We start from the raw sequence: 23264 nt of genomic DNA, 5'->3' as shown, positions 1-23264 counted from the left end.
CTGATCAAGCTCAACCTATGAACACTGGATCTAGTAGTGAGGGCTTGAAGGCAAGGTTACGACAGACAGGAGCAAAAAAGGAGGTACTTGGCAGTTTGAATGTCTTACTGATCTGAGCCATATCCTGAGGGAGTTATTGATCATAAAGTGATATCACCATCTTAATGGCATTCACACGCCCCATCACTGAAAGTGGTAGGGTCCTCCAGTATTTTATACTGCTTTTCAGATTTTCTAACATAGATAAAAAGTTATATTTATATATATCCTTAGGGTCTAAGGGTTATATATTAACTCCAAGAAATTTCAAACTATTTGTGGCCATTTTAAAAAGATGACTACCATAAAATTTGAGTCAATATTGTTAGTCACCGCCAAAAATCCACTTTTTTGCCAGTTTACCGAATAACCTGAGACTTTACCAAATGTTTCCAATAAATTTAGCAAGGGTGGTATAGATTGTTCTGGGTTGCGAAGATATAGAATAATGCCGTCTGCATAGAGAGAAATATGATGATTGATTCAGCCTAAATTTGGAGGCAAAATTATAGGGTTCTTTTCAATGGCAAGGGCGAGAGTGGACAGCCCTGACGGGTGCGTCTACGTAATAAAAATTGAGATGATCTATTGAAATTGGTTAAAACCGAAGCTCTATTTTTTACACCCAGGAGATGAATGTATCCCCCATATCAAATTCTCTAATCACAGCTAGAATATAGTCCCATTCAGTTTGGTCAAATGCCTTTTCTGTGTCCAAGGCAAGAACTGCAAAACTAGTTTGAGACTCAAACCTGGCATGTCAGATATTCATTAGTCGCCTATAAATGAAACCAGACTGGTCATGATGAACAATTTTCCCTATACAGTTATTTAGTCTGTTAGCAAGAAACCTAGTGAAGATTTTAAAGGAGTTATCGGATGCACATTTTCCACAAGTTGATATGATTCTTTAGGGTCTTAATAAAAAGTCTGTAACATAGTTTGGTTAAAATTTCTCAGTGGAGGTGTAAAAAACACCTTTTTTACCCTGTCAAAAACAGCTCTTTTCAGAGCAAGCCGTTTTGCAGCATTTTCCTTTAAATGTTAATGAGCTCTGCTGACCCCGCCCCTCTCGAGCTGCTCTCTGAGAGACTATTTACTTCAGCAGCATTCATCGTGAAACTTGCTAATTAGCACATTATTAGGAAAGGAGATTTGCAAAGATTTATTAAAAAACCTTATACTTACTTCTACATACTCACTCAGGGTGGGTCTAAGGTAGGACGCCAGTCCAGTCTGTGCTGAAACGCTACTGTCAATCAAACCATCGTGGGAGGGGCCCACAGTGATGTCACACAGACAGGCATCTGAGATCGGCTCGATTTGAGAAAGGGGTAAAGATTTTAGTAGATAAAAAAAAAAAATCACTGGCTGGATTTTTATCATCATAGAGTGGTTGTGTACACACACTGCCAAAACACATTTCAGTTCAAACAACTTATAAAAGTGCAGGTAGCATCCGAAGACCCCTTTAAGATTGAAGTTCAAAAGGATTTTATGGATTTTCAATCATTTATTTTAAGATCTTAAAAAGGGACCCTATTTCACAAGGTTTCTGGATAATGTCTGCTTCTTTGACGGGTTCCTTTTGTTTGGTAAAAATTAAGGATGGAATATAAGTAGAAAAGAGCAGACTTGAAATATTTGACCAGACGTAATTCACGAAGAACAACTGTTCATCTCATTTTCATTCCACTGTTTCCATTCATATTTATTTAGTAAACAAATAAACAACTACAAAGATTTCAACTAAAGGAATTATACTTTTGAAATAACAATACATGTCTTAGTACTTACGTATAAACAATATCTATGCCATTTTTAGCTTTTATTAACTAGTTTTTAACTTTGTAATACATTTATAACAGAAAACATACAGCATTTTAGAAGAGAAATACATTAAGTGTTTAAATTTTACTATACTACACATCATTACAAACATAATGCCTTGAACATTTCTCAAGCTGTTAGACCTAACACCCGATTTATGTTAGACATTGTCAAACTAAAACTGAAATCTTCAACTAAACACCATAAATGTCATTATGAAGAAAGAGGTCATACTTGTCATAACCAGTATTTTCTACATTGCTGTTTTTGTTCTCTTTCACATTCGTTTTCCTGTTCATCGCTCGAGCTTCACTCTCTCTGCCTTCAAGATACGACTGCAGGATCCGGAAAAACTGTGAAAATATAGGACAGATGAATGAATGATGACAACATGAATTTAAAATGCAGTGTGTTATTTAAATATTTGCATTATAAGAACAAAAGAATAAATGAAGCTTAAAAATACACAGTGTCTGACTAAATAATACACGTTTAGTCCATAAATACCAATTTTACATTATGGCTCAGTGTAGGAGAAAAAAAAATAATAATTTTGAGAAAACGGCTTTTAACAATACATATTTTAATTTAAATCTACAGATGCAAAAAGATAAAGTGCAATAAAATAAACACCTTAATAAATAGTATTCTGGATGTTTAAGATCAAAAAAAGCTAAATAGCCCAAAATCTCAAAAAAAAAAAAAAAAAAAAAAATCTTATATAAATCAGATTGCTGTCTGACTCACCAGGGTCCTGCTCTGTGGGTTACTCAGAGACTTCCACTCTTCATTTGAGAGGTCCGACTCAACCGAGACCATCAGCAGTGTCATCAGAGCCAATACTGTCAACCTGGATACCAAACACAAACACAGAGACATCACAGAGTCTTCCTCGGACCACCACAACATCTTCATCTGACTGAAAGAACTCACATGTTTGCAGTGGCTGTGATTGCCAGGTCAGTTTGCAGTTGGGTTGCCTCGGTTTCCCAAAAGCTTTCTGCCCCTGCTTTTATACACAGCATAAGAGGCATGCCATACATGAACAATTTGCACCTTCTGGCAAATTGGCATTTCCTTTTTTCTCAAAGAAAATCTGGACAGACACTGAGTGCCATAATTGATATAATTAACCTTACTGCGTCATCATGGCTCACTTAGAGACATACAACTCAGAATAGCCTCTTATAATGACGGTGGTATTTATGGCTTAACCTTTAAAGGGGCATGATGAATGTAAAAGACTACCGGACATATTAGTGAAATACAAATAGGAAATATTTTAATGAATATGAATATAAGGACGAATGTTGACAACCAATTATTATTTTGCACTAACAACCAGGAGTGTGAAAGCTCAAAGGGAGACTTTTTTTTTTATTGCATATCCCACAGAACGATAAAAAAAACATTACTGCTTCTGAACTTATTTCTGAGACATTTTATACTTTCTTTTCTTTTTTTATTCTGCTGCCATTTCCTATTGCTATTTAAAAGATCTGTGTGTTCTGCTGGGTCTTTATATTTACAGGATAATTTAGAATCAGGGGTCTCCAACCTTATTTTATTCAAGTTTTTTAAAAATGAAAGTGGCTGAGAGCTACCCATGTTATACAATTATAGTATTATCTTATATAATGTATCAGTCTAAACTGTTATATGTGGTATAACATGATATAGCCTAATAGGCTACGTTAAAATGTGCTGGAAATGTTCAAAAAGTATTTCAGAAACAAATGTAGCAACACTATGCACTTTTTGTTTGCACAAACATTGAAATAAAAACATTAAACACAAAAAGTATTAACATAACATGGTATCTACTGACATGTATAATAGGCTACATCTTCAAATAAAGTTTTGACACACACACACAAAAAAACCCCACTGATCTAGGCTATAAATAACTGTTATAGATCAGTGGATACAACATTTTATTTAGACTTTTTTCGTTTTTGGTCTCTGGGAGATTCAGTCTGGTCATGAATAATAAATAATATTAAGAATAAAAAATAATATTTTTAATGTAATGTACTGGTTAAATATGTTTAACACAATATTGCTTAATTATACTTTCTAAAGATTAAAAAAACAAAAAAAAAAAAAAAAAACTGAGATGAACAATTGACAGCCCTATTTTTAGTCTACACAAATAAACATGAATGTTCCTTCTCAGGTTTTCCACCCTTTTTATTTTACTTTATTATTCTGACAAGGTAAATAGGTCATTACAGAGAATAAGAGAAGTTTGAAGATTCCTGTTTTACAGCATCATCTCAATCAGATCAGAAGCTATATCATCTCTGGCGCAGAGAAACAACTGATTTTTAATTCAGGTTTAATCAATATTACTTAAATCTTGACTGAAGAATTATAATTACTTTCAGAGTCTGAATATAATTGGTTTATTCCAAACAGAGTATCATCCCCTATAAGTGTACTGAAACTATAACGCTTAAGTTTCACACTTAAATGAAAATATTTAGCAGCTAATCGTTGCAGGAGAACAGCTCTCAGTGAAAGTACATTTAAACTGAGATGAACTCTGAACTCTTCTGCACTCGGTCCAGCCAGAAAACAAAAAGACAGCATGTGTTGAAACTTCATAAACCCTTAGAAATTACAGTCAATTTTACAACATTGATTTATTGGGATTCTAAAACAATGAGTGAGTGGATCTTATCCATTATAGGCTGGTTGTTTTCACATACCGCGGCCACACAACTGCGTTCAAACACCTTATAAAAGTGATTTTTGCATTCTATGGCACCTTCAAACAATTGATAAGAAAAATAAGATTTGAAGTACTGAACTCATTTATTTATTTAATCAACCATAAAATATACAGGAATCTCTTATTGTGGGTAGGGGGCAGCAGCGGCCATCGACCGCACCAATCACTCTCTTTTTCCCCAAAGAAAAGGACAGGAAAGGAAACAGATCCCTGCTGACCCCCTCTCAGCTGGGAAGCTGTACTGAACAGATTTCCAGTTTCAATCATTCCAAAAATCAAAGCTTGAAGAGACAAACACAGGTTTCTGACAGGCCATCACAGAACGATCGAGTGGTTTCATTTGCTAAATCAAAGCGAGCATACCTGCCCAAAAAAGTCATGTTAATAAGAGCCAGAAAAAATAGAATATATATTTATATATCAACATACAAAGAGATCAAATGCTGTTCTACCATTGGTTTACACAGTGTTCCTCATTCTGGAGCAAAGCATGCTGGGATCCATTTGCCTCTTCATTTTCAGTGCTTTTCACAGACGTAGTGTTGAAGTTCTTGTGCATCGTAGATTTTCTCTAAAGCTGCCCCTTCCCTCCATACAGTAATTTATGAAGGCACAAAATGATGAAGAAAAATGGAAAGTAAAAATAAATACCATAGATAAAAAGAATAATTTATCCTAAAACTGAAGATGGAGACAGTTAGCATTTTATCATCACTCATGCTTGTGGCCAAAAGCATTACAATGCTGATGTTCATGTCCTCGATTTGCCCTTGCAGTTTTGAAACTACTGAAACTTATTTTTTTAAATTTTTTTTTATTTTATCCCCATCAGAGGGACAGAGAAATTGACAGGTATTAAAATTGCATTTTAAAAAATAAATCATTTCTTTCCAAGTGAATGTAAATGATCGATTCAGAAGTGCACACTAACTTGAAGCCGTTGAAAGCATCACAAATATCCCAGTCTTTCGCGAGGGAGGATTTAAACGTCCAAACCCAGCTGCACTACGACAGTGTCAAACTGCTTGTGCAAAAGTTGCTCCCAGGCTGCTGATTCTTGTCTTTTATTGCCATGTCGAGAGGTCCGCCCACTTATCCGTCATATTTGTGTAGGGCAAGATGCGCTGGCAGAGGTTGAGCTGATGGATAAGGGGGCTGGGAGGGCCAGCCTGCTGCGCCTCATACATGTGTCTGTTTGTGTGTGTTGTGTGTAGAGACTCTTAAGGCTCTGCGGAGTGGCCGGCCGCTGGGTAATTAAGACAAAATGTGTGCCTCTCCTTTTCTCCTCTTCAGTACGTCTCTGAGTCAGAGTCGTTTAGCTCGTCGTCCTTGTAGAAGCCGTCGTGGCGGCCGATGCTGTTGTAATTGCAGTAGGAGCTGTGATCGGAGCGGAGCATGGGCAGACTGTCGAACGTGACACTTTTGCTGGGGCTGGTGTAGTGATTGATGGCACTGAACGTGAGGCTGGGCACCGCTCCTCCGCCGGGAGACACTGGCATCATGGTGGCCAGGATTAGCGCCAGGCAATCTGCCACATCTTTGTTAGGAGCACAAGCAAGGGCTGGAGTGTAGCCTTTCAGAGAAATGAGAGAAGACCCGTCAGGATGCAAAAAAATTAATACTGATACTGATGATAATTATTTTTAAATATAACCTAATAAATATGTAGATATATATTATGAATTGTTTTGAAACAATAATTTGTTTTGCCTATTTTCAAACCTAAACCATATATCGGTTGACCACTAATACATACATACACACACACACAAAATGATCCACAACATATTGCTCATCTCTTTAAACAAATAAGAAAAACTATAGTCAGGATAAGATTAGAAATCATCAGCATTTACCATTTTCATCCACGGCTAGCACACTAGCACCCTTAGCTAGTAGTTCTTGGACAACCACAGTCAAGCCATTCTTGGCAGCCACATGCAGGGGCCTGGAACATGACAATTTAATATTAGGCTTATAGTTTAATACATTTTTGTAAATCAGTTTAAGTGCATAATTTCTGTGTGTTGACCATACGTTTGCAAAGCTGCACTGGTGGAGTTGATGAGGTTTCTGTCAGTGATCTTCTCCAAGATCAGCAAGGCACTGGTTTCATGACCCTATAGAGATCAAATGAAAATCAATACAGTGACAGTAACAGTTATGAGAACATCACACAATCTATACTAGATGCATATAACTTATGAAGAATTAAGTTATAGAACAGAGTGTTTCGTACCTTACTGCAGGCCAGATGGAGAGCAGTGTTTTTGTTGGCATCCTGTAGCGTGAGATCTGCTTTTGCACTGCTCACCAACACCTCTGCCAAACACAGACAGACATCATGACACATCAAAAAACAAACACAAACTCAGTTAACTAAAAAAAAATGTAAAACATTTGAGGTCCTACCGACTGCATTAGTCTGGCCGTTCTCAGCGGCCATCATGAGTGGGGTTTTGCCTCCAGCATCCACACAGTTCACCTGTGCGTTATGACCCAGCAAGAGCTGCAGACACTCCACATGATCTGTGAACGCCGCAGCATGAAGAGGAGTCCTGTCACAGAGAGAAAAAGTTACCCCAACCACAAAAAGTGAGGGTTAAAAAAAATAAGGTAACACTTTATTTCAAGTACCAATTCTCACTATTAACTAGTTGCTTATTAGCATACATATTTCTAGCATATTGGCTGTTTATTAATACTTATAAGGCACATTCTGATGCCTTTTTCTGCATGACCATATTTTTGATCCCTTAACCCTAGCCCATACCTAAACTTAACAACTACCTCACAAACTATAAATAAGCAGAAAATTAGGAGTTTGTTCAGGGAAAACTTCCCTGTTCTAAAGTGTTACCAAAAACAATTGTTTAACATTATTTATAAATAATTTCCATAATGTCTATATTTTGATTTGCATCTATACTTTTCCATAAGAAAAACATGTGAAATTACATTTACTAGATTTAAGGAAAACATCTACATTATTAGGTAATGAACAGAATAGTTTTGGTTCAATTTCCAATAGCAAAATTCTGATACTTATTATTGAAGTTAAGTAAGATTTTATCTGTGTTATTTAGCATCATTTAAAAACTATTATAGTATTTATAAATATTTTGAATTGGCATTTATTTTTTATGTGTTCAGTTTTTAAGCAATTTTGTTATGTTTGTTATATATTTTATTTATTTATTTCAGTTTTAGTCATTTTAGTACTTCTTTTGGTTAGTTTTTAAGTCTTATTTTATTTCAACTTAATTCTTATTAACAAATGATTTGTAAAAGTTTTAATTTTGCTTGATAACAGCAATGTTTTGTCCACCATTGATATTACATTAAAGAAATTAAACGGTATTAACTCTTAAAATATACGATTGAAAAAAAAAATGAAAGTGTCCTCACAAGCCACATTGATCTTAATAGATGAAAGACTAAATAAACAGAATAAGACCAGTACCTGTTTTTGGAATCAGTTGAATTGACGATGGCGGGACTAAGTGTGTCTATCAACATCTCAGCGGCTCCTTCATTGTCATTTATACTGAAGGTCATAAAAAACAGCTTCAATATTTTGCTCTTTTAAACACAATCACATACCAACCCAAACCAAATGCACTTACACAGCACAGTGAAGGGGGCTAAAGGTGTTCCCTTCAGTCTTATGAAATAACTCCTGCTCCAGCAACACTTCAACACAAGTGTCATGACCTGCAGAGAGAGAATTTGGTGTAACAACAGTTTATCTAACAAGCTTCTGGAGTCCTGCTCAAAGGAAAAAAATATATATAATTTTGTGATTGTGCTGGTTGGCATTTCACCTTGTCAGGTTTAGTCACAACAAACCAGATCTTTGAGATTTCAACAAACAGATTTGAAAATGAAACAGCATTCCTATGAACCCTTTCCCAACAAGTTTTGTCTTTTTCCCAGATTATTTAAAATAAATAAACAGGGAGTCATTTCTCAGATTGAAATATATTTCAGAATAACATGCTTTCATTTCGGTTTTAACATTTTGCATCACATGACAAACAGACACCAAAGTGCCATTTACAGGGTTCCCACCCTTTCTGACCAATGAATTTCCATAACTTGTCCAGTCGATCATAATTACTACATTATCATCATTACACAAAGATTGGTAAAGAGAAATTGCATTTGTACACAAAAAACTATTCCTTAAAATAAGATTATGCATAATAATTACGCATATGAGTGAGTGAAAGTCCCTAAGAAGGAAAACAAGCTTAAATTTGAACGTAGCTCAAGAGGTTTCGACTTCCTGAGCCTTCAAACAGATCACAACCAGAAATTCAAAGTAGTAAATTAACTTTACATTAAACGACTACAGAAATTTCCATGACTTTTCCATGTCTGGAAACCAGTTTTTAAAGTGCCTGACATTTCAATGAGAATGGGAACCCTGCATTATTTTCATCAGACTTGGTGCAAGCAGGCCTTTAAACTGGTAGGGTGTATCGATCTGTGATTGGCAAGTGTGTTTATTCACCGTTATAACAGGCCCAGTGCAGGGGCGTGTAGCCCTGGTGGTCAGTGATGACAGGAATGGTCACTACTGACTGGGCAGCATGCAGAAGGCCCCCCAGAACCCCAACGTGGCCACAGGCGGCCGCAAGGTGCACTGGAGAGCGCCCCCTACAGTCCCGTACCATGAAACTGGCATTGTGCTGCAGCAGGGCCTCCACGCACTCCTCATGACCCGTCACCGCCTGAATGGAACACACACACCCATGAGCCACGCTTTGAAGTACTAGCACAGGTGAGAGCCAGAACCAGTAGAAATACCGAAGAAAATCGGTCGTGATTTACCCCTCTGTGCAGAGCAGTGCGGCCCCGTTTGTCTTTGGCATCAACATTGGCTCCTTTATTAATAAGGGAGTAAACACATTCTGTGTGTCCACCCAGCACTGACAGCATCAGAGGCGTCCTGAAAAACATATAAATGAATCTGACTCTGCAATCTATAATTACCATTACTCTCTTCAAGGAGAAACTGGAAAATAGTCTCAAGTACTTACTGGCCAATCCCATCCTGAATGTCCACTGCACTCTGCAGGTCAGCATTTCCGATGAGCAAACGGAGACATTCAGAGTGACCATTTGTGGCTGCAAGGCAAAAAAGAAGACATATATATGCGTCATGAGAGTAGGGGTGACCCGAATAGCCGAAGATACGATGCTTCGATAGGAGGAGGCTGATTTGATACCAATCTCCTACATTAGAGTGTATGTGAATGTACATGAACAGTAAAACATTCTGGCATTTGCAATAGACTGATATACATCCACCCATCCATTGCAGTTTCTCCCATTCATAAGTAATAGAAGTGAACCATCTTTGTATATCTATAGTCTTTGGTTTTATTATAAAATATGACTTTTTCCTTTTAATTAACCAATAAAAATAATTCCAATTCCCAACTGTATGGTCACAAATTCTGCAAATAACTGAACGTCATGTAATCTCATTAGTCTTTGTACACCATACCAGCGGCGTGGATGGGGGTGCGCTTGAGTGTGTAGTCTTTCACTAGGATGGAAGCCCCCTGGTTGATGAGCACATCCACACATTCAACGTGGCCTTTGAAGGCAGCCAGGTCCAGCGGCGTGTGTCCTTGTGCTGTTCTCACATCCAAATCCAGCAAAGACTGAACCAATACCTCAAGAGCCTGGTGATGTCCATGATATGCCTGAGGATATCCGTTAAAACAACTGTTAAATAGAATCTCAAGCCAGAAAGCATAAGAGAATTACAATGTTTCCCAACATTTGGTGCGCAAACAAGATGGAGACTGTACTCACAGCCAGGTGCAGAGGGCTCACAGGAGCACGTACATCAGAGTCATTTAGGATGTCTGTCCCTGAGGTTTCCATTAACCAAAACAAGACACAACAGATCTAATTAGGTCTCATCACTCTGCGACAATCTTGAAGAGGTTTATGTTGAGTTGCAGCACTTACCACATCTAAAGGAGTTTCACTCGCAATCTGATGAAGAATACAGAAATATATTAAGCTGAAATGATTAAAAACATAGACCTAATCACATGATTTGAAGTCATCTCACCAGCTCCAGACACAGGCGGTGTCCGTAAGCAGAGGCGTAATGCACTGCATTGTAGCCCTGATTGTCTCGGATCCCTGGGTTGGCATCATTCCTCAGCAAATATTCCAGGCACCTAGTTAGGGAACGAGAGAGACTGGTAAATACTTGTCGTTTAACAAGTTATGCACATCCGATCACTCATATGTGATACAGTAACTCACTTTCCATCTGCGTCAGAAGCAGCGGCGTAATGGAGGGGGGTGCAGCCCCTCTTGTCAAGCTCATTGACATTGGCTCCTGAACCCACCAAAGCAAACAGGCACTGGTAGTTGCAGTTTGCAGCTGCATAGTGCAAAGGTGTCCTAAAGAAGAGATTGTACGCTCAACCCTCACGATCAAAAATATCATACTGCATAATGAATGACTATGTGCAGAGGAAACACACCTTCCAAAGCTGTCCTTCCTGTTGAAATCTGCCCCGGTGTTGAGGAGAAGATTCAGACACTCAAGGTTCCTGTGGTAGAAAACACATTTTAATAAGATAAAACAATACAGTCTCAAGCTACGTGAATGAAACATTAAATGGGTTGCACTAGATTGCTCAGTGACAAAGTATTCACAATAATAATAATAATAAAAAACTTTTCTTAGAAATATAATCATTGATGCTGGTTTCATATGATTTGAAAAAACATTAATACCATTTAAATGAAAATGTAATGATGTTAGATTGCAACCACCAGTAAATATTTTAGCTATATTTTTATAATATTTAACTTGCACACTGAATACCCATGCAATATCATTAACTATAAAAACCTTACATTTTTTCACAATATGAACTAACCTTGGCATAGACTTATCCTAAAAAGGTTAAATGATCGGATATTTTAAGACATTAAATTATGAGTGTGCAAGGGTCCTTATGATAGCATTTCATGATTTAAGTTTCTTTCTTCTATATGTTGACAAACGTTTTTAAAATATAAATAAGTCTTGTTTTGTAAAGACATTACTTTGTATACATTTTTGTTAAAATATTTTTAAGCAACATAAATAAGATTACACAAAACTAATACATGTTCTTTCCAAAAAATTGTATTCTTTTAATATCTGTATACTTCTGACATTTATGCCCCCCAAAATATCAATACATTTTAATCTTATTTTTTGTTTTTAATAAACAGATTGGGACCAAGAAAAACTGTCATCACTGATCATAAAATCAAAAATAATCTCACCCGCCGGCAGCAGCAGCATGTAAACAGGTCCTTCCAAAGTCATCAGGGGTGTCTATATCAAAGCCTGGAAGACAGAGACTTGCTGTTACATTGCAATAAATTATGTAATCCATGCACAAAAAGTGCACTGGCTGACTATCTGAGCAGTGATACAGCTTACCAGATGACAGCAGCTTACGACAGCAGTCTGAGAAGCCGCTGAGGGCAGCCAAATGCAGTGGAAACATGCCATGAACTCCCCTCCTAAAAGAAAGATCCAGTGTTACAGTGTTACAGACAGACGGATATAGGTGTATAGATGTGTGGGATCGTTTGATAAATTCTTGAATTTCTGCCTACATCTATATTTCGACAGTTAATGCATAAATGAAACAAAGCTGTTATATTCAGTAATTAGCAAGCACATGGGAATGAGAATTCTTACTTGGCTGTATCAGCTCCATTAGTGATCAGTGTGTTGATGAGAAGCTCGTGTCCGTATCGAGCTGCGATGTGCAGAGGAGTATTCCCGTTCTTATCTTCACAGTCTATCTCAGCACCTACACATACACGAAACAAACAAGACGCTGTCAGATACTGCGGGTTTGCACATCAGTAATGGAAAACTTCCAAACTCAAGACTCACCATTTTGAATAATCGCCTGAGATCTTGAGAACCTCCCGTGGATTGCGGTCATATGTAGAGGAGTCTTACCATCCTTACTCTACAAAAAGATAAATAACCAAGTGACAACGGAATACACTTGTGATTTTTGTCACACATGTGCAGCCATAATAGAGGTCCCACCTTGATATTGACATCGGCTCCATTTCCCACGAGCAGCTCAAGGCAGAGCGCTCCGTGACGTGAGGCGGCGGTGAAGTGCAGGGGTGCGAAGCCCTTCTCGTTAACCTGGTTCACATTCGCACCACACTCGATCAGCTCGTTCACCACTACATCCTGACCGTTGTAGCATGCCACGTGCAGTGGCGTGTTCCCATACGCGTTTGGCTCATTCATCTGTAAGCATGTCCATAGTTCAAATGTTCAGACATTCACACTGCAGTTTAATTACTGTATGACTGAATGAGGCCGAACAGAGGTGTGCAACCAATTTAAGCATTGTGGTGTAGCCCAATTAGTTATACATGCTCTTCATAAGCACAGCAATCTACTCTTTTAGTTCCTTTGAAGCGGATTTCTAGATGAAAAGGTTAGCATGATGCCGTCTGAACCATACTTGGACCAAACCACCCACAAGAGTACAAATGACTGTGTGAAAGCATGCCACGTTGTGAGGGAAGCATTTTATTATGTTCTAGTCAATCAAACTGACTGCCACTTCAACTTGCTCACTGCCAATACGGTTACCATGATGTGACACTAGCTCTAATCAATATAAACAGACACATAAGCATTTTCGAAACTGTTGGCACTGAATTCCATGAAAAACATAAAACACCTTTTAAAAGATGCAGCAATGGACAAAAGTAAAGCAAACCGCTTGAGACGGACAGAAACTGTGCCGTAGATTCACAGGAGAATCTTTCAATTAAGATACTGTGATGCACTGTAATGTATTGAATAATGTATGTATTGTAAAAAGAGCAAAAAGTCTAGTTTAAAATAATCATGATGTTTTAACTAAACCAAAAGGACATTTTTACACACCAATACAACATTTACTGCCAAAACGACAGCTTGTGGAATGTGCCAATCTATGACGTAATAGTGTGGCTAAACACTGCCTCCGCAGTAGTAGATCAACGCCTGCTTCTAAATCACTGCCTGTTTAGCTCTGCCCACCAATTTGTGCACATAGTGTGAACAACAAGAGAGTCAAACGCATGTCTATGCAGAAACCAAAAAATTAAAATGCTCTGAAGACAACGAGTATTTGCACTGTCTTCCTTCTAATTCCAACATTAGGAAAGAGTGAATTAACTTTATTTTTAATGAAGATCCAGACCGCATCAGTAAGAACTTGGTCCTTTGATCACTTGATTTTACTGTGGATTTGTTTAAATCTTTATTAAAGATCGTGTGATATATTCTGAGTATTTATGCATTTTTGACCTAAAACACAGCACCATCCATCTGTGTAGGATGCAGGCTGTCAAACATACACAACAGATAGCCAATCATAGCAGTGGGCATTTACTTCCGTCCACAATCTGCCATCTGATGAGGGGGATCAAAACAGGACAGAAAATAGACTATTACTTCTAAATTATGATGTTTTTTTATGTAAAAATCTTGATCATATAATATGGAGACCTCAGAGAACAGTACAAAATAGAAGGCAGTGTGAAATATCAGCATCACTCATTAAAAAATCTGTATGTTCATCACTAATTAAAACACCTCTCTATAAGCTGTAAATCAAGGAAGAATTATAACATTAGTGTTATGATAAATTTTTCTTATAAAACTTAATTAAACTTAAGTTTCGTATAAGGCCATTATAATCTATAATGTACATATTCAATATTGGCCAGTACACAGACATGCATGTTAAGAAAGTATGACAATGTGAACACTCACATCCACTCCTAGGTCCAGCAGATACTTCACTACACTGATCATCCCGCTGGATGCTGCAGCATGGAGGGGTGTGTAAGCTTTCTTATCCTTACACGTCACCTCAGCACCATGAGATACCAGCAGTTTGACCACCTCCATGTGACCTGAGGGGTTGAAAGGGTTTTGAATTTATAAGAGCCCACATATGGTTGTGCAAAAGGCTGGAAAACAAATAATCGCTTTGTCTCACCCATGTATGCCGCCCAGTGGATCGCCCTTCTGTCCTTCTTATCAAATGCATTTATATTTGCTCCCCTGGATAGCAGTAACCGCACCATCTGACAGCAGAAAAACATGCATTACACATGGAGGACAATAAAACAATACATTTGCAGTGTGTAAAAAAAACTGAATTTAAATAATGATAAATATTCATCTCTCAATTGTACCTCCAAGTACTTTATGAATTCTGAACCATCATTTCAACAAACCCACACATATGCAAACGGCTGTTCACTGACCTCCAGGTGGCCACTGAAGGCAGCGTGGTGCAGAGCTGTGCGTCCAGCCCGATCTGATACATTAACATTGCTAAGCAGTGGCACCAATGCCTCAGCGCAGCGGACCGCTTTGTTAGCAGCGGCCACATGTAGAGGAGTCTGCCAGTTCTTATCGCGAGCGTTCACATCGGCAGAGTGCTTCAACAAAACCTGCACAGCCTCCTGCAGGGCACAAGGTCACAGGAAGAGACGGATCAATTATCTGAAGCGTTACTTTTCATTTTGTTCCCTTAATTTGTGGCTGCATACTTTCACAACTTCAAGCAAGTCACAATTTGTCAATTTACACATATAAGCTCAAGTCAAAAATAGTAGTGCCTGAAGTTTCAGATACAGGGTTTTTGCAGGTTTTATGAAGGTAAATTTAAGACCTTTTAAAGACCAAGTGAAAAAGAAATTAAGGAATTAATTGAAGAGAACACAACACGTCAATATGTTCTCTTAATGAGAATGTCTAGGGAGCACACAATGAGTTGTAAAGTTTGAAAAATCTCCATTACATTTTCATTCAATTTACAAAATAAAATAGTTTAAAGCTTGAATGGCTCTGCTCCCAACCACTAGAATATGGAAATAACTTTTACTGTACCTTCTAGTCACACTGCAAAAATCTAACACATTTTCTCGTTTAAAGCATAAACTCAATTTTGATCAGTTTTTCCAAGATTTTACATTTTAAGTAAATGTATCTTAATTTAAGAGTATATGTATTGGAAAATGTATGCATTTTTTTTGCAATGCATGCAAACATGCAACTTTTTAAAGCCTTGATTTAAGGAAGGGCAAATTAAGAACTTTTATAACCCACAAAAACCCTGTAAACCTAACAGAAACTTTTACATTACTTATATATTTGCTTTTTTGTTTTTATTTATTCCTTTGCTTGTGTTTTTTTCTTTTACTTTTTTTTTATTACTGTTACTTTGATAAATACTGGATTCAATGTTTACCTAATTTATGGAATGTTTATTTAATTTACTTGATCACTTGTAGGCTACACTGAAGTTTCATTTAAAATATTTATATGTAACATAGGTAACACTTTAGTATGAGGACCAATTTTGACTATTAACTAATTGCTTATTAGTGTGCTTGTAATTAATATATTTTGACTGTTTATTAGTACTTATAAAGCACATATTCTGCATGACCATATTCTACATCCCTAATCTTGCACAATTTTAGGCAAAAGTCATAGTTAATGATTTGTTAATAGGAAGAATGGGACCTAGCTTTTGCTGTGCTGTCGGAATCTGTGTCACTAGTTTGGTATTCCCTACAGCAATTATGGTACTGTGACAATTCTGTTCTTCAGGAAGCAATGTTTAAGCAAAACCTACAGAATCCAAGTGTGTGTCTGTGTGTTTTAATACCTCACTGCAGGATGCCACTGCGCGGTGCAGAGGAGTCAGCCATTTGTTGTCTTTGGCATTCACCCTCGCCCCTACATCACAAGCAAAACATGAATAACAGTATGACAATACATCAAAGCCACATTTGAAGAGACCTGGAATCAAAGGGAGGAGATACGAGAAGCTTCAGAAAATTAGTTTCATTATGATGAATATTCCAGAAGAATTTACCTGATAAAATTAAGAGCTCTATAATCTCAGCATCTCCTAGGTAAGCAGCTGCGTGCAGCGGTGTCCTTTTTTCATTGTCCTGAAAGAAATAGTTTATTTATTATTAAGTGAGCCAATTCGAAATATAAAGTGGATCAATTTAAAATCCAGCCATTTTTTTCTTACTTGTACATTCACATCCTCTTTCTTGAAAACGAGAGAGCGTACTTCATCCGGATCAACATTGAAAATAGCTTTTAGCAGGGCAGGCTGAAAGACAGAGAGACACACACTTCAAGTCACACAACTGACAATGAGAAACATAGCCAAATCTGAACGGTGACATTTCATCTGTGCCCTGACAGGTGAACTTAAATGCAGAGTCTGATAACTTGTTTGCAATAACTGGAAAAACATGGCTGAATCTCTTCCCTGAAGACGTCCGACAGCAAACAGAAGCAGGAGCACCTTGAGGCAGTGTTGTCATGAGACTGCCTGTGTATTGCTTATTTAAATGCATCCTCAAGTGCCAGAGTGATTCTAAATAAAATCAACCTCTGCCTCCTCGCTGTGTCTTTTTGAGCTGCAGTGCAAATCGACATATTTTGTAATCATTGGTCAATTTTCTTTCCCTTACAATAATTTGAAAGAAAATGTCAGGCTTTCATTCTAGTAAACAAACATTCATGTTTTAAAGGAGAGAGTGACGTCAAAGTGGACCGGCTTGGAATCGGCAAACTGACTGCTGGTAATGTGTAAAATCCCTGGCCGGTCGATCGATGCATCTTGACCAACAATATATTATCATCACCACTAGGGCTGCATGTTTAATCGAATGTGATTGTCATGCACATTTAGTTCGTAAAGCCAGTTCTGTAAACAGAAGTAAATCATCATCACGTGCTTTCAGATGGAGCAGCATTTATTTCACAGAGCCGTAGTTCACTGACAAGTTATGCAAAAAAAAATTGCAGACGATTTTATTGCACGATTATGAAATCGAAGAAATCGTTTGCGATAATGACAGCGGTTTGAATATCTTCTCAGTGAACTACGGCTCTGTGTAGTAAATGCTGCTCCATCTGAAAGCATTTGAAAATACCACATTTAATAACATATTTTTACTCCAAACTCACTTCATAATGCCAGTCAAGTGTTTGAAATAAATCCTTCAGTGAGATGATGTGGCTTTTTACACAGAATAAGTATTCTCAGTATATAAATATTTCTTAGTATTCTAAGCAGTGATAAAAGCATTGCATTATGAATATACTTTAGTTTAATGAAAATTATACTAAAAAGAACTCAGATAAACCACATATTGTCGTAGTCCTGAGTTTATTTGTCACGTTGAATCAATGAAAGCAGTTAAAGGGTTAGTTCAGCCAAAATGAAAATTATGTCATTAATGACTCACCCTCATGTCGTTCCAAACCCGTAAGACCTCCGTTCATCTTTGGAACACAGTTTAAGATATTTTAGATTTAGTTCGAGAGCTTTCTGTCCTTCTATTGAAAATGTATGTACGGTATACTGACAATGTCCAGAAAGGTAATAAAAACATCAAAGTAGTCCAAATGTGACATCAGATGGTCCGTTAGAATTTATTGAAGCATCGAAAATACATTTTGCTCTAAAAATAACAAAAATGACGACTTTATTCAGGATTGTCTTCTCTTCCGGGTCTGTTGTGAACGCGACTGCTGTGACTGTTGACGTATGACGCTGCTGACGTGTTCTCTGTTGCGCCCAATAACAAAGAAAACACGTCAGCAGTGTCGTACGTCAGCGGCGTCACTGCAGTGTTGTGAACGCGCTCACAACAGACCCGGAAGAGAAGAAAATGATGAATAAAGTCATAATTTTTGTTATTTTTGGAGCAAAATGTATTTTCGATGCTTCAATAAATTCTAACGGACCCTCTGATGTCACATGGACTACTTTGAAGATGTTTTTATTACCTTCCTGGACACGGACAGTATACCGTACATACATTTTCAATGGAGGGACAGAAAGCTCTCTGACTAAATCTAAAACCTTAAACTGTGTTCCAAAGATGAACGGAGGTCTTACGGGTTTGGAACGACATGAGGGTGAGTCATTAATGACATAATTTTCATTTTTGGCTGAACTAACCCTTTAAATCTTCTGTTTATACAGCTACCGCTATAGGCATTTCCTGGGTTTCTTCTGCGAGGAGTATTTGAAGTTTCAAAACGAGAGCGCCCTCTGGCCTTTGGATGGAGATTAACTGCTGATCACAGAACCGTGCTTCCCTGAAAGATACGCATGACAATCGCAGCTTCTGTCGAATCTCGATTTTGATTCCATTTCGATTAATTGTGCAGCCCTAATTACCACCACGCCAAGCATTTTTAGAGAACAGTTTGGCTATGACAGAAAAGTGAAGTGACAAGCAGCCAGAAACCACAGTGTGATACATCAAAAACTAGAAATGTAATTCATTAAAATCATGAATTGAGGGTTCACACACTGAATCAAAATCCACTTGGAGGATGATCAAAACCATGATCAGATACTTATTCCAAAAAATATACTACATTTTTAAAAAGGATGAACAGTTAATTTTCAAGATTTTAAGTAATCTAATATTAAAACAAATTATTAGATAAATGGGTTGTTTTAAACCTAGAGGAGAATCCCAACCAGTGACGAGGCTCAAAATAATAGAATAAGAAATATGTTCATCATTAATTGAAAGATGGATGCAAATCATGTTGGTCTCCGCCAGCATGGAGAGAGCAGATGGTGCAGACAGTGCAGATCTGCTCCAATCTGCCATGAGTTAATACTGGACACCACTGTTCCTCCCAGCAGCTTAGCTTGCACTACTGGTTTATCAAGGACACAAAAAGCTAATTTGATGTTTATCAATAAATATTTAGCCAGCTTCAACAAACGAATAGATAAATAGAAGACAAATAGAAACCATGAGTGCATCCTTATCAAAGAAAACCTCTGACACCAGTTCTCCTTGGCAGAGACCGGTTTCCTTTCCATATTCATCTCTATAGATACTACATACTTTATCATCACTTAAAAAAAAAAAAACAGGGGTTGAGAACAATGCACATGCCTTCCGTATCTTCTTCAGTACAGGCTTGCTGTGACTCATGGAAAGCATGTGCACTATGCCCGAGTTACAGGAAGTGTTCAGTCACACATTCTTGAGTGTTGTGAAATGGGATGCAGAAAATTCTGATAACAGCCAAGTGTTGATTTGCCTCAGGTTTCACACAATGCAGAAGTTTCGGAAATCACACGTCATATTAGATAGCATAATTTAAAATCTTTTTTGGAAAGCACAATAAGAAAAATGAAATCTCACTAATCACTAATACAAAAAAATAAAAAAAACATTGATGTAGAGTTCATCTACCTAGATCTTTTCTGGCTTATCTAAACCAGTTGGTCTCAGTTGAGGTTGTGAGTGGAAGGACAAGCTCACACTGAGAGTCGTGAGAACATAACAAGCAAGCACTTGTGCTTGAAGAAAGCTTCATTTAAAAAGGCTGCTTTAGTAACTCTAAGCCGAGACAAGGCTCTATTTGTCACATGTGGCCTGCGCTCTACTGCATGCATACGGGTATAGTCGTCTATTCAAGCGATGCGATCGTGTTCGGTCCCCTTTAACGAGCTCCTCTACTTAATGCCATCACCATGGAGATGAGCGCTTCTGTATCTCCTCGTCCTTCCTAACTGGAGCCTGAGTGATGTAAACGCATGTGTACATGTACAAGCACTAAAACAACATGATACTGAACTCTCTGTCTGGTTCTGGAGGTCAACTGAGAGAACAAACAAACCGGTAACATCAAGGTCATGGGTTTGACTTCCAGAGAACACCGGTTTATAAATTTAAACACTCTAATCACTTAGAATACAGCAAAGAAAACTCAGTTCAGTACTAGAATTGTGTTCTCTTGCATGTCTTAACACACTTGAATAGACAATTACACACTTATGTCAATTATGTCAAAATGCTCATCTTGGCAAGTACCTTAAATTTCCTGCAATAACAGGAAAGAAATCAGATCTGCTGTACAAAACCTGATGTTAACTTTACATTAGGTAGGCTAGTAGTATTTGCTGGCATTGAAAATTGATTTAAAAACAATGGTGTCATAACCTTATTCATTCAAATTTGTATTAGTTATTATAATTTATTAGGTTACATGGGTTGAACATGGGTTTGGGAATGGCTTTTTTTTTTTTTTTTTTTTTTTGCAGAGCCAATGCAATTTTGACAGCAATTTAAACTCTAAACCGCTGTCCTGACCGGGTCAGTAGAAATATTCCCTAATGTTGAATCCTAATAAACATCCATCAAACACACATATGTAAATAGAAGCAATCTTCCATGGAAAATCTGAAATTACACGCACATAAAAACACTAAATGCCAAAGAAAAAACAAACTACTGTAGAAATAAAAGTAGAAATGCTCCAACTCTCTTAACATTTAGTTATCTTGAGGGAAAAGGTAATGTGACAGGTGAAATCTATGACGTCAGGGGCTCTCTTTCTGGCAGTGTCATCATTACAAAGGTCAAATGTCCAAAATATCTGGCATCTTTGGCCCACTTGTAAAGTCACTCTATTCTTGCATTTCCCCAATGCTAGAAATATCGCATATATAAAGTGAATAAAGTTCACATAACACTAAGATCTGCTGTAAAACCCAAATTTTATTCAATAGTTGAAATATTTTTAGAGCTGCGTTGTATGACTGGGCTTGTGCATCACTGATAGGCGACCATACACCTGTCGAGCACTCAGCAAAGCTGTCAGCTAATGAAGACTGACGTTAAAGTTATCATATGACTCTCAACTTCAAATCCATAAACAAAACTATTAATCAAAACCAGCTCTCTGATATCTGAGCATGTTTATATCCAGCAGTAAAAAAAGATGTTAATCATCTAACCTCACGAGACCAACTGTTGCCCAAGCCTTAAGATAACAAGTAATCAGAAGACTTGTGCGATGTATTAATTACTTAACAGATTATTGAAAACAAACGGGGGACATTTCATCGGTCACAATCCGTTTTTACTAATATCGTGGCTCGCGGACATTTAGCTTAGCAACTATTAGCTACAATCATTCCGCACGAGATGACAAATACCCACAAATTACGTTTCGCTTTCTTTTTCCTTAGCATTATGTAACATATTCTACCTCTTAAACGTCTTAGGTTAAATGACTTCGGACAGTTTACTCATCTGTGAGGTTGCTGGGTCGTTCACTAGCGTGTTAGCACTTATTAGCCTAACTCGGCTAGCTGTTCCAGACATCACTCACCTGGTCTCTAATTTTGAGAACCACCATGTTTCGATGCTCTCTTTGGATCTCATGCAGAACTAGACGGATATTTTTCACCACCACTTGAATACTGATGTTTTGTTGTCGGTAAACCTAACGTTTCCAATAGGCCTGGGGTTTCCTACTTGCCACTGATGAGCAGGGGAGAAAACTCCATAACATTACCGCCACTGCTGCCTCGTAAAGAACGGGGATGATGATTGGCTAGACAGTAGTTTGAGCGTCAGTACAAAGAACGATGATTGGCTAAAAGTCAGATGGGGGCGATGCTTGCTTGTGCACTGTGAAACGTTGTTGGATGTGTGTGTGCGTTGCAGTTTAGTAGGTTTCAGCTCGGTAAAGGAAGAAGTGCGTGTTTGTCTATTGTATAGTGACTTCCACTTCACTTTTTAACAAATGTTGTTGAATACAAAATGCATTACAATGAATACAAATTTAAAGTGATGGTTCATTGAGATTATATTAGGGTTACACAGTTGTTTTAACATTTTCTATTTGTATTAGTTATAGAAAATTACTGATCCATGAGTTTTAAAACTTTTTGATGTCAAGGAACCCAAATATAATCGTTCTACTGCGAGAGACCCTCTTCTTATTTCCCTCTTTCCTATTTCTACACACAAATTGTTAAACATGCCACTGTGAATGGTCATTTTAAAAGTAGTTCTCAATTTTCAAGAATAAAATACAACTGAATTTTTTAAAAGCTTTTTCCCTTCTGTTTCTAGAGTTAAAATTGCCAACAAAATAATGGAAAGTTATATTTGTTAGAATATATGGCAGTATATTTAATGATAACATTATTAGCCAAATGACCAAATGTCACTGTTAGGTACAGGTTTAAAAGTGCACTGCAGTATAAAACTGTCAAATTATAACCAAGTGACTCAATTCTATTATATCCGATGTAACCAAATGTAAAATGCTAAACTTGGAATATATTATTTTAGCCTTTTTCCTCATTGTGTCTTCACTGTGTCACAGGAAATAAATAGAAATGTTTTCATAAGTCTGTACAGAAAACAATGAAACCGGTTCCTTGTATTGTTCCTTAAAAGGAACAGCTCATCAGCTGATAGCTCCTGTAGTAAATGAAGGCTGTGTTAGAAAGTTGTATTAGATCAATATAGATAGTATTATAATATATAATAATAATAATAATAATAATAATAATAATAATAATAATAATAATATAGCCTAATTAAGAAAGAGACAGAGAGAGAATACACATTAATTGATTTGGACTGCACGAGGCTTGGAGCTGCTTTACACTTGAGATGAGCGTTAAATAATCGAAGCACAGAGTCAGTTTCATTGTGGTGCACCAGATGACGCTAAAGGTGTAAAATAGTTCACTTTGAAAATACTTCACAGTAT

At 37.3% G+C, this 23264-nt stretch overlaps 1 protein-coding gene across 2 annotated transcripts; it reads right to left on the bottom strand.

Moving 5' to 3' along the window:
* Window positions 1–4041: 4041 nt before the first annotated feature.
* Window positions 4042–22088, bottom strand: ankrd28b (ankyrin repeat domain 28b). 2 transcript variants are annotated; one of them, XM_019119055.2, is made up of 28 exons: window positions 21867–22088; window positions 16729–16812; window positions 16564–16642; window positions 16354–16424; window positions 14942–15142; window positions 14671–14758; window positions 14442–14584; window positions 12705–12917; window positions 12543–12621; window positions 12342–12456; window positions 12078–12160; window positions 11918–11981; window positions 11122–11190; window positions 10898–11038; window positions 10698–10809; window positions 10592–10618; window positions 10433–10507; window positions 10119–10320; window positions 9649–9736; window positions 9440–9557; window positions 9120–9339; window positions 8230–8317; window positions 8067–8150; window positions 7016–7161; window positions 6843–6925; window positions 6641–6723; window positions 6460–6551; window positions 4042–6176 (listed from the first exon to the last, which is right to left on the bottom strand). In XM_019119055.2, the coding sequence occupies exons 1-28, from the start codon at window positions 21891–21893 to the stop codon at window positions 5893–5895; spliced, it is 3159 nt and encodes a 1052-aa protein (XP_018974600.2). In that variant the 5' UTR covers window positions 21894–22088; the 3' UTR covers window positions 4042–5892. The 2 variants fall into 2 exon arrangements, with proteins under 2 accessions (XP_018974600.2, XP_042596751.1); XM_042740817.1 differs by having other exon boundaries at window positions 11918–12160.
* Between the last annotated feature and the right edge of the window lie 1176 nt (window positions 22089–23264).

This window comes from Cyprinus carpio, chromosome B16 (assembly GCF_018340385.1).
Source record: "Cyprinus carpio isolate SPL01 chromosome B16, ASM1834038v1, whole genome shotgun sequence".
Lineage (NCBI taxonomy): Eukaryota > Metazoa > Chordata > Actinopteri > Cypriniformes > Cyprinidae > Cyprinus > Cyprinus carpio.
This window is presented reverse-complemented; position numbering and strand designations above follow the sequence as displayed.